General features: G+C 38.0%; 1 protein-coding gene across 3 annotated transcripts in view; it reads left to right on the top strand.

Annotated features, from left to right (window-relative positions):
• Nucleotides 1–12,957, top strand: part of ZFYVE9 (zinc finger FYVE-type containing 9) — a 219,099-nt gene that overhangs the window by 158,494 nt on the left and 47,648 nt on the right. For all 3 annotated transcript variants that reach the window (XM_060624561.2, XM_060624560.2, XM_060624559.2), the window contains 2 exons: nt 3,040–3,264; nt 4,796–4,878. In XM_060624561.2, the coding sequence (XP_060480544.1) occupies nt 3,040–3,264; nt 4,796–4,878 (308 nt within the window). The remainder of the gene's footprint in view (nt 1–3,039; nt 3,265–4,795; nt 4,879–12,957) is intronic.

The raw sequence follows: 12,957 nt of genomic DNA, 5'->3' as shown, positions 1-12,957 counted from the left end.
CAGGACTGTAAAGCCCCCACCCCTCCACAGCCCCACTGTGGGAGAAAAAACCATCTACAAAACAAAATAAAGCCCCAGAGAAACTCATCCCAGGGTGTCCCTGCCCCAGTGAGGCCCTGGCCGTTGGCTGGTTCCTGATTAAAAAGAAAAGGGAGGGGAGAGGGGTGTGAGGGGAAGGCCCTTGTTTTTAAAATTGGTGGGGGCTGGGAAGGATGGGGTTCCTTTTCCTCATAGTTCTTTCTTTAAGACTCCATTTGAGTTAGTTGTGAGGATTGATAAATATGCTTTGAAACAAAAGGAAGCTGTTGTTGCATAGATATTTAAGTTGTTTTTGAATTGAATTTAAAGATAGTTCTTTGCAAGCACTTTGAAAAACAAAGTTTAAATTACAGATTAAGATGGAAAATTGGAAATTACTATATACTTTTAAAGACAGTTATGATATTGCAAGTCACTTCACTTCCACTCCTAAGCTTCAGTTTCTTCATGTGTAAAATGAAAATCCCAAAGTTCAGGGAAATGATACCTGCTCTGTTAACCTAGTGGCACTGATCTGATGATTATCTGGTTAAGGTCATGTAAAATTGCCTTGTAAACTATTGGTACAAAACCTTTGACATCCTTGCCAGGTCATTTAAACACAGAAGCATGAATTGGTATCTATTTTATTTATATGGATTCTTCAGTGGTCTTGGGGTGTATAGAATTAATTCAGTGGATTCATTGTATTGAATGTTCCCATAGAGAAGTACCTGTGTAAACAAACATATAACAGGCTTTATGAGTTCAAGAGCCCCGGATTAAGTTTTCAGTGAAAGCTTATCTTTGTCGAATTCTCATACCCAGTGTTTTATTTTTTGTCGGTATTAACACCTGTGAAATGCTACTTGTTTTTAGATGAGATGGTAAATGAGAGTCTAAATTAAATCACTCATTAGGATTGATAGAGATTTACGTTAAAAAAATTTTTTTTAAAGAAAGTAGATGCTTAAAGGATAACAAATATTTTATAATATAAAGGAGCATAGTGACGAATCTGAATTTGATTGGGATATGGGATGAGGAGGAGTAGGTTGTTAGGTCGTAGAAGCAAAAAGGGAATAAATATCTGTGGAAAAATAACCAGTAATAGATTCCAGTCTCTAATAAAGAAATGCTGGGGCGCCTGGGTGGCTCAGGCGGTTAAGCGTCCGACCTTGGCTCAGGTCATGATCTCACAGTTCATGAGTTCAAGCCCCACGTTGGGCTCTGTGCTAACAGCTTAGAGCCTGCTTCAAATTCTATGTCTCCCTCTCTCTCTGCTCCTCCCCCACTCGTGCTGTGTCTCTCTCTCCTTCAAAAATAAATAAAAACATTAAAAAAAAAAAAAAAAAAGAAATGCCAAAGGAATAATGAATGAATGCCTTGTGGGCCAAGCCAACATAGTTGTCACCTTTGAGTTGTATGCACTAGGGCAGTCTTACGAAACAAACATTATACTCTCATTAGAACTTTAGAGGAATGCTATTGTGTACTCTCCATTGTGGGCAGAAAAAAAAAACTTCCATCTCTTTTATCTCCCATTCTTCCCCTACTCCAAGTTAAAAGATGAAAATTTATACAAACCTTATTCTAAAATTTTTGATAAAGCAAAGAAAATTCTGTAATGTTTGGCTAATCATTATATGTATATGTGCATTATAACAATAATAGTTATAATTTTTTGAGAACACAGTACCATGTACTGTTAGGCATTTTACATATATTCCATCATTTATTCTTCACAACAGGTCTGAAATTTATAATCCCCCATTTTACACAGACGTTGAAGCTCACAGAAGTCAAATAACTTGCCCCCAAATCACATAATAGTAATTGAACTAGTATTCAAACCCATATTTCTGTGACTCCACAATCTGTGAATTTTTTTTTTTTTCCAGAGTACATACTCCTTCCTTGATACGGGGATTTTTTTGTTTTTATAGATCTGGCCCAGCAGCTCAAACGTGCAGCCAGATTTGGTTAATCCTCGGGCAAGAGTACTGCCCCTAAATATATTTGGCAGATGATAATGTGCAGGTGAACATGGCTCTCAGCCACAAGGCTTCTGTGAGTTTTGTGGGGAGGTGTTCCCTTCACCTGCGGACCCTGCTGTCAACATAGCTTCCTACTTCACTCAAGGATTCTGTGACCCATCACTGAACTGTTGCATGAGTAGACAGTAGTTTTCAAGGAAAGGAAGCATTAAGTTTTCTGGTGAGGATCTCTGTATTTGCTGTTATTTCTTTCAGAGATATCAGAGGGAGCTTGTACATATCTAGGGAACATGTCTACTATTCCATTATGGAACAGCTCCTGTTGGGAAGCTTTTTTGCTTTTTTGTAATTCTAAACTGAGGAGAATGTCTCCTTAATGAAAGCTGATTTGTCACTGTTTCATTAAAAAATGTTTGAATTAGAAGGTGCTTAGTAGACAAAAAAACTACTATGAATTTAAATAAGCCCTAAGTTACGTTTCATATTTGTCTCACCCAGAAGTACAAAGCATGAATCTTACCTTCTCCATAGATTTTCTTCCTTTAATGTCTCATACAAAACTGTACTTATTATCTTAATTCATTGTGTTCATGAATGGACTTTATTCACCCAATGAGATTGTAAGCTCTGTGAGAGCAGGTACCTAGTCTTAACATTTTTTTCATGACTTTTGAGGCAATAATTCTTATCCTGAGACCTCTAAAGGTCTCATATATACAGTTCATACAGTAAAGCTGTACAATCTAAGGAAGACAATATTTTTTACTTTTAGCTAGACAGACTTCTACAGTTGATAATATAAGCTATTTTATGCTCACCAGAGGCCCTTATAAAATTGGAAAACAAATTTTCATTTAATAAATATCATTTATTTTAAAAACTTTGTAAACATGGGTCTTTCATGTTTAGTGAAAGTTTGGGAATTAGTGTTTGGTAGTGTGTGGCCCAGTGTTAAGTAATAATGATTATAAAAAATATAATCGATTTATTGATGAGGAGTAATTAATGAGCTTTTTTGTTTTAGGAAATGTTGTGGGCAACTTGGGACATTCCTTCTTCAGTCAGAGTTTCCTTGGCAGCAAAGAACATGGTGGATTCTTATATGTGACATCTACCTACCAGTCACTGCAAGACCTGGTACTCCCAACCCCACCTTACTTGTTTGGGATTCTCATCCAGAAATGGGAAACTCCTTGGGCTAAAGTGTTTCCCATCCGACTAATGTTGAGACTTGGAGCTGAATATCGGCGTAAGTAGTAAAATAGCTTCTTTTACACCATATGACCAAGACATGATGACTAAATAAAGACCTGAAATATTCAGATTCCCCCCCTGCCTGCAACCCCCCCTCCCCCAATGATATAGTTCAGCAGAAATCTTTTGACACAGCTAAGCTAAATTTGGCCATTGTGTTTACTTATTTTGACTCTAATGTGAAGGACTAAAAATCTCTACTGAGGAAATTAGTGATTATTTATTACCTTGTAGACTTACTGGTTTTATATAGTTCATTGATAAATATATGCTCATCTTCAGAAAAAATGAATTGGAATTTAACAAGTGACTTTTTAGAGTATCTATAGTGAACATTTTTTGGTAATTTTATTGGAAAATAGTATGACAAATTGTATTTTGCATAACGTAACACATACTGGAAACTAATGGTATAGAGATCACTTTAGGTAAAGTGAGCAGAAGAGCTTTTTTGCTCATGGTGGTAGCAGTACAACTAAGTTGGGAGTTTTAAGACATTAAGGCCTAAATGCAAGCTTTTTTTTAAACCTTACACCTTCACCTAATCAAACTTGCAAGGTCTAGGAATCAGACCATTTGAGTAAGATTCTTAACTCTGTGAATTACCAGCTCTGTAACTTTGGGCAAGTGACTCGAGCTGTAAGTATGTAAGGTTGTTAAGAGGATCAAAAACGATAATGAAAACTTATTTTGTAAACTATAAAACAGTATATTTTATGTTTTCAGCAAGTCAACTTCATTCTTTCCCTTGCTTATTCAATAAGAATTTAATAAAGGCCTACCATTTATAACAAATCCTGTGAATTCAGAAATAGCTAAGATATGTTACAGGCTCTTAGAAACCTTTGTAAGAAAGACATACAGAAATCATGATTATAGTAGTATATTGTGTTGAAACACATGCTCAAAGTTAACAAAGTTCTTTTGGAGCTTGAAGATGGACTCTAACTTCACCAAGAATGAAGGAGTTGGATAAGAAATATTTCTTAGAACAAAGTGTTTCTGGACTGAATTGTGAAAGAGGCATTTGAATTATCCAGATGAAGTAGGGAAAGGAGTGGGTTGTATCCAGAGGAAAGAACTTGTATATCTTCCTGTCTTATATAGGTAGTTCACTCCATAAAGTTCAAGGAATAAGTAAGCGAGTTAATAGGCCACCTCATGTTTGGCTTTTCTAAGGAGGATCCTGGTTGGGAGAAGTATAAGAATAAATACAGAGGAATTAGAAGAGGTTTGTTTCCTGGATCATATTAATCCAGTTTGAAGAAGAGTGCTTCCTAAGATGTTATAGTTCTTTTTGGAGAAAGCTGCATCAAAAAGCTTATCTGGTCATCAGAATATTTACTTTGGTATTTATTGTAGAAGGCTCAGAATTTGTCTGTGATGCTACCATGCTAAATACTTTTGAGCCCTAAATTTCATATGCTTTATTACAGTTACATTTTGAAAACTTTATGAACTTTGATACCTCTTTTGCCAAAATTTTAAGCTGTCAAGTTTAGTCTGATTATTTTTCATTTCCATAGTTTATCCATGCCCACTGTTCAGTGTCAGATTTCGGAAGCCATTGTTTGGAGAGACGGGACATACCATCATGAATCTTCTTGCAGTAAGTTGGGAATTTTTATCTACTTTTTTCTTACTGGGATTTGTACAGGAGAAGGAAGAGAAGGATTTCATTTTTTGTTAACAGCCATACCTCTGCTGCTTCAGGCAGGTGAAGATTTATGCTGTAGGAAACGAAAAACATACATATATTCTTTGGAAAATATATGGAGCTTTTGAGTGAAACAGTACAGGATTTCAGCCCTTGATTATATATACACTTACTATCTAAGTGACCTTGCAGGATTATTGTGAGGACTAGAGGTAATGTACAATTAAAGCACCTAGCATTCTATTTTGTTTTTATTTTAAGCTTGCCATCATAGAGGTGTCCTCTTTGTCTGTGTAGCTTATTGTTTAGCCCAAGATTGGTCAGAGATTGTGTTCAAATATCTCAAGCCAGTAAGTCATTCATTCTTTTATGATAAATCTGTGTATGGACTGGGATTCATACTTTGTTTCCTTTCTGCTAGGATCTCCCATATTCCTTTGCACATGCACAGGCTCTGCTGTATGTGTGCATCGACCAAGGACAATTCTGGGTATTTGGAGAGTTTATGAAGCTCTCTATGGCTATCTCACCTCCCAGAACTCCTCATTAAATCTTTGGCTAATGTGCCTGCTCATTACTTACCTCAAACCTCAGGCTAACTGAGCTGCTGGCCCTCCCTTTTCACTAACCATTGAAATTACCACTGTAGCTGACACCACTCCAAATCAAGTAAGATCCTTCAAGTAGCAGAGCTTATTTCATAGACTACCTTGAACTACCTAAGAAGGCTAGGGCACAGGCCCAAGCAAGAAGATCACAGACTCAGCTCTACTGTTCTTGCTTGAAGTTCGGTAGTTTTCATGAAGAAACACATCTCAGTGTGTTACATGCTTTTGTTCTAATTCCAGAGCATTGTAATGATTGTGTTTTAAAAAACCATTTACCCAGGGGCACCTTGATGGCTCAGTCAGTTAAGCATCCAACTCTTGATTTTGGCTCAGGTCATGATCTCCGCACTGACAGTGCAGAACCTACTTGGGATTCTCTCTCCTCTCTCTGCTTGTTCCCCACTCATTCTCTCTTTCTCAAAATAAATAAGTAAACTTAAAAAAAAAAAAAACATTTACCCAGCTTTTTACTTGCTTTTTGGGACTGGATTTATTTCCTCACTCTGTCTTGCCGTTGTAGTTGTAGTTTCAGTTATCTTTTAAAGAGATTTAAATAATAAGAAAAGCTCTTGTAGCTTTACTTATGTAGTTGCCATTTCCAGTGATCTTCATTTCTTTGTATAAATCTGTATTTCCATCTGGTGTCATTTCCCTTCTGCCTGAAAGATTTCCTGTAACATTTCTTGTAGTGTGGGTCTGCTGGTGAGGAATTCAGCATTTATATTTCTAACATCTTTATTTTACCTTCATATTTGAAAGATATTTTTGCTGGATGTAGAATTCTAGGTTGATAGTTGTATTCTTTGAGTGCCTTAAAGATGAATAATACTCGCTCTACTGTTTCTTCTGGTTTGCATTCTTTCAGACGAGGACTTTATTTTCCCTCTTTGTTCCTCTGTATATAATGCTTTTTCCTTCTCTGGTTGCTCTAAGGTGTTTCTTTTTATCACTGGTTTTGAGCACTTTGATTATGTACCTTGATATAGGGTTGTTGTTTTTTTTTTTCCCCATGTTTCTTATACTTGGAGTTCGTTGAGCTTCTTATTTTTGTGAGTTTATAATTTTCATCAAAGAACATTTTCTTTCCTCTCCCTCTTCTCCTTCAAGGACTCTGTGTTATAGACATATTAGGCTCTTGAAATTATTTCACAGCTCACTAATACTCCTTTTTTTCCCTCTGTGTTTCATTTTGGACAGTTATTGTTCAACAATCTTATTTTGCATTGTTAAAACTGTCAAGTACATCTTTTTTGGGGGGTTATGTCAAACATTGTCATTTTCATCTCTAGAAATTTGACTTAGGTCTTTTTCTATATCCTCCTTGTACTTAATTTTTTGAATATCTGGAATATATAGTAACTACTATAGTGTCCTTGTTGGTAATTCTAACATCTCTATCAGTTCTGGCTCAGTTTCCATTGATTAATTCTCCCTCTTTTTTTTTTTTTTTTAAGTTTATTTATTTATTTTAGAGAGAGAGTGAGAGAGCGTGAGCACATGTGCAAGTGGAGGAGGGGCGGAGAGACATGGAGAAAGAGAATCCCAAGCAGGTTCTGTGCTGTCAGCACAGAGCCCATCGCAGGGCTCCATCTCACAAGGTGTGAGATCACGACCTGAGCTGAGATCATGACCTGAGCCAAGATCAAGAGTTGGATGCTTAACCAGCTGAGCCACCCAGGCACCCTCCCCCTCTTATTTTGAGTTGTATTTTCCTGCTTTTGCATGCTTGGTATTTAAAAAAAAATTTTTTTTTAATGTTTATTTTGAGAGAGAGAGACAGCAAGCGTGAGCAGGGGAAGGGCAAAGAGAGGGGGAGACACAGAATCTGAAGTGGGCTCTGAGCTGATTCAGAGCCTGATGTGGGTCTCAAGCTCACAAACCATGAGATCATGATCTGAGCCAAAGTTGGATGCTTAACCGACTGAGCCATCTAGGTGCCCCTTAAACATTTTTTAATGTTTATTTATTTTTTATTTTTTATTTTTTATTTTTTATTTTATTTTATTTTTTTTCCAATATATGAAATTTATTGTCAAATTGGTTTCCATACAACACCCAGTGCTCATCCCAAAAGGTGCCCTCCTCAATACCCATCCCCCACCCTCCCCTCCCTCACGCCCCCCATCAACCCTCAGTTTGTTCTCAGTTTTTAACAGTCTCTTATGCTTTGGCTCTCTCCCACTCTAACCTCTTTTTTTTTTTTTTTTTCTTCCCCTCCCCCATGGGTTTATGTTAAGTTTCTCAGGATCCACATAAGAGTGAAACCATATGGTATCTGTCTTTCTCTGTATGGCTTATTTCACTTAGCATCACACTCTCCAGTTCCATCCACGTTGCTACAAAAGGCCATATTTCATTCTTTCTCATTGCCACGTAGTATTCCATTGTGTATATAAACCACAATTTCTTTATCCATTCATCAGTCGATGGACATTTAGGCTTTCCATCATTTGGCTATTGTTGAGAGTGCTGCTATAAACATTGGGGTACAAGTACCCCTATGCATCAGTACTCCTGTATCCCTTGGATAAATTCCTAGCAGTGCTATTGCTGGGTCATAGGGTAGGTCTATTTTTAATTTTCTGAGGAACCTCCACACTGCTTTCCAGAGCGGCTGCACCAATTTGCATTCCCACCAACAGTGCAAGAGGGTTCCCGTTTCTCCACATCCTCTCCAGCATCTATAGTCTCCTGATTTGTTCATTTTGGCCACTCTGACTGGCGTGATGTGATATCTGAGTGTGGTTTTGATTTGTATTTCCTTGATGAGGAGCGACGTTGAACATCTTTTCATGTGCCTGTTGGCCATCCGGATGTCTTCTTTAGAGAAGTGTCTATTCATGTTTTCTGCCCATTTCTTCACTGGGTTATTTGTTTTTCGGGTGTGGAGTTTGGTGAGCTCTTTATAGATTTTCGATACTAGCCCTTTGTCCGATATGTCATTTGCAAATATTTTTTCCCATTCCGTTGGTTGCCTTTTAGTTTTGTTGGTTGTTTCCTTTGCTGTGCAGAAGCTTTTTATCTTCATAAGGTCCCAGTAATTCATTTTTGCTTTTAATTCCCTTGCCTTTGGGGATGTGTCGAGTAAGAGATTGCTATGCCTGAGGTCAGAGAGGTCTTTTCCTGCTTTCTCCTCTAGGGTTTTGATGGTTTCCTGTCTCACATTCAGGTCCTTTATCCATTTTGAGTTTATTTTTGTGAATGGTGTGAGAAAGTGGTCTAGTTTCAACCTTCTGCATGTTGCTGTCCAGTTCTCCCAGCACCATTTGTTAAAGAGACTGTCTTTTTTCCATTGGATGTTCTTTCCTGCTTTGTCAAAGATGAGTTGGCCATACGTTTGTGGGTCTGTTTCTGGGGTTTCTATTCTATTCCATTGGTCTATGTGTCTGTTTTTGTGCCAATACCATGCTGTCTTGATGATGACAGCTTTGTAGTAGAGGCTAAAGTCTGGGATTGTGATGCCTCCTGCTTTGGTCTTCTTCAAAATTACTTTGGCTATTCGGGGCCTTTTGTGGTTCCATATGAATTTTAGGATTGCTTGTTCTAGTTTCGAGAAGAATGCTGGTGCAATTTTGATTGGGATTGCATTGAATGTGTAGATAGCTTTGGGTAGTATTGACATTTTGACAATATTTATTCTTCCAACCCATGAGCAGGGAATTATTTGTTTATTTTTGAGAGAGAAAATGAGCAGGGAGGGACAGAGAGAAAGGGAGACAGGGAATCCCAAGCAGGACCCACACCATCAGCACAGAGCCCAATGTGGGACTGGAACTCACAAACAGTATGAGCATGACCCAAGCCAAAACCAAGAATTGGACACTTAACTGACTGAGCCACCCAGGTGCCCCGATATTTTTAAATTTTTTATTGGAAGCCAAATATTATGATTTTACCTTGATGCATGGTGAGTATTTTTGTATTCCTGTAAACTTGAGTTCTGTTACAAGTAAGGCAGTTAATTTACCTAGAAATAGTTTGATTCTTGCAAGTCTTGATTTTTAAGATTTGTAAAGTGGAACCAAAGTCTTGTTTACTGTAGTGCTGATTATTCCTCAGCACTAAGGCAAGACCCTTCAGAGTACTTGTAATGACTTTGGGCCCTATTTGGAATTAGGCCAAACTTCACAGATTAAAGGCACATTTCTTTACCAGACTGTTGTTACTTCAGACACCAGGGTCAAGTCCCAGGCTACGCATACTTCTGACTAACTGGATACAAATGTTAGCATTCCCACTACTCTCTCAGTTTTGATAATTCACTAGAATTATTCACAGAACTCAGCAAAGTATATATACTATACTATATAGTATAGATTACAGTTTTATTGTAGTAAAGGAAATACAAATCAGGGCCAGTGGAGAGAAGAGTCACAGAGTACAAAGTCTGGGTGGGCCCCACCCAAGAAGCTTCTGTGCCCTCTGGGACATGTCACCCTGCTGGTATGTTGATATATAACAATATGCACAGAATAAACACTGGAGCTTTTGTGTCCTGAGTTTTTATTGGAATTTCCTTATTAGGCATGATGATTGAGTCATTGGTCATGTGATTGAACTCAGTCTTGAGCCCCCTGATATCATGTGCCTCAAAGCCCCATCCTCTTATCACATGGCTGATCTTTCTAGGATGGCTAGCTCCCACCTTGGGTCATCTTGTTAGGATAAACTATCTAGGGACCTATTATGATTCACTAAATTAACATAGACTATCAGGGATCCACCACTGAATAACAGACACTCCTATCACTCAGGAAATTCCAAGGGTTTAGAGGCTACCTCTCAGGAACCAGGAGCAAAGTCCAGTGAAATTGTTTATTATACAGTAATACTCTACCTAATGCTCATGGAATATGAGGTTTTCCTCTGTGGTTTTTAGGAGTAGGCACTATTCCCAGACCTGTGTACCAGACAGTGTTCCTGATAATCATTTCAAATAGTTTTTTCACCGGCCTCAACAAGTTTCCTCAGACACATTTGCTAATCAGAACTTTTCTGAATTCTGGAGTGAGACCCTCTGCAAATCTTTGGAGTTCTTTGCAGTTTTTTCCTCTCTGATGCTCTGTCCTGTGAAGTATAGCTACAGTGGTTTTCCTGGAGTCTTAGTTTTGTTTCCTCAACTCAGGAAATCTGTCAGCCTCTGCCTGGGTTCTCCCTTCCTGCACCTGAGCTTGTAAACTCTCTAGAGGCATAACCTGTACAATCACAGAGCTCATCTTGTTTGCTTCCTGCCTTTTAAGGATCACTGTCCTTTGTTGTCTGAGGTTCAGTGTCTTGAAAATCATTGTTTCATATGTTCTGTGTAGTTTTGGGTTGTTTCAGGCAGGAAGGTAAATTCAGTCCCCTTTTCTCTATTTTGTCCTGAAATGGAAATTTTATTTTTTTAATTTATTTTTTATTTTCTTAAGTAATCTCTATCCCCAGTGTTGGGCTTGAACTCATGACCAGAGATCAAGAGTCACATGCTCTACCAACTGAGCCAGCTAGGCACTCCCAGAAGTGAAAATTTTAAAATTATATTTTAATCTATAAGATCGCCCTCTCCCGCTTTATCTTCCTTTCCCTCCCTCCCTCCCTCCCTCCCTCCTCTCTCTCTCTCTCTCTCTCTCTCTCTCTCTCTCTCTCTCTCTCTCTCTCTGTCTCTCTGTCTCTTTCTCCCTCTCCATTTCCCTCCTTCTACTTCAGTCCCCATCACTTTGTCACTCCTGGTAACTTTAGTTTTTAGTCACATTTTTGACGAGATAATTTTTTTTTTAAGTTTACTTATTGGGAGGGAGGGAGAGAGAGAGAGAGAGAGAATGAGCAGGGGAGGGGCAGAGAGAGAGAGAGGGAAAATCCCAAGCAGGCTCCTCACTGTTAGCGCAAAGCCTGATGCTGTGCTTGATCCCATGAGCTGTAGGATCATGACTCAAGTCGGACACTTAATTGAGCCACCCAGGCACCCTGACAAGATTATTTACTTACTTACTTACTTACTTATTTATTTATTTATTTATTTATTTTTACCGATTGTAATCTGCTTTGGAAAGAAAAGGAGATATTTATCCTGTAATCCAGTAACAGAAGCCTATGGTTTTTATTGCCTGTATCAGTTCATTTATACAAACTTCTGGTGGAATATCTCCTGAAGCACCTTATTCTCCATCTCCACTGTCAGAGAGGAAAATTTTTCTCTATCTTTCAAAGATTCTTCTAGCTGGTCTAAAAATTAAATTGACACAAGACAGATTAACAGGAGAAAATTAAATCTAACTTTGTACATATGAAAACCTCACATATATGAGGGGTTCATAGACAGAAAGGTAAAATTCCTCCTGAGCTGAAGAATGGGATAGGGGCCTGGGGCTACCAAAGGGAGGAGAGCAATTTACAGGGCAGTAAGAAGAGCAGCTGCTTGGCAATTAGATGTATGCCCTACCATACAGATGGGTCACTCAGATAAAATTTATCTCTAATAATAACTTTAATTCTGAGAAAGACCCCCAATTTAGATTCTTCTAGGTAGTTAAGACAGGGCAAAAGTTCTCTTGACCCTGCAGGGTCTTAATTGCCTTCAGCTCAAAAGAGTCCACATACCAAAATAACACATATGGAAGAGACTTGTTTTGAACCCTTTTACCACCTTCTCTGTCTCTAGTTTAACAGAATTTACCAATCTATTGATCCCAACACTTTTCTACTACCTCTCACTCCCTCTATTTTTCTCCTTTCCTAAGATTCCCTGGTTTCATCATTAAAATCACTTTTATTTTAAATGATTCCAGGTCCTTTCTGTATCTTACCCTCTGTTTTATTAGCCCAGCAAAATGTAAACCCTGGTTAAATCTACCTCTTAATTAAAAAAAAACTTTTTTAAATTTATACACAGTAAAGTTCACCTTTTATGGAGTATACTTCTAAGAGTTTTGACAAATGTAGAGTTATGTTACTACCACTGTTGCAATTGGGATACAGAAGAGTTCTATCATTCCAGAAAATTTGCTGGTGTACCCCTAATGTCTGGTAACCATTGATCCTCTTTCCCTACAGTTTTAGCTTTTTTAGATTATCATATAATTGGAATTATGCAGTACGTAGCCGTTTCAGTCTGGCTTCTTTCACTCATCATCATGCATTTCCGGTTCATCTTTGTTGTTACGTATATTGTTAAGGAAATAAAAATCTTTTTCCTGTACTCATCTTTGGTTCTTTGGCTGAGGCCCTAAAAATTAGACTGGCCGAACAGTGAATAACAGAGGCATATTTTGGGGTGGCTTATTCTGGTAAACTTCAGCATCAGTAGTTCGTTCGTCTTTATTGCTATATAGTATTCAGTTGCATTATGAACCACAGTTTGTCTGTTTACCTGTAGATGGATCTGTGGGTTGTTTCTAGTTTTTGGTGACTATGAATAAAGCTGCTGTAAACATTCATGTATGAAGTT

This window comes from Panthera onca, chromosome C1, assembly GCF_046562875.1.
Source record: "Panthera onca isolate mPanOnc1 chromosome C1, mPanOnc1 haplotype 2, whole genome shotgun sequence".
Taxonomy (NCBI): Eukaryota; Metazoa; Chordata; class Mammalia; order Carnivora; family Felidae; genus Panthera; species Panthera onca.
Note: the sequence above shows the minus strand (reverse complement) of the source record. Positions and strands in the feature narration are given on the sequence as shown.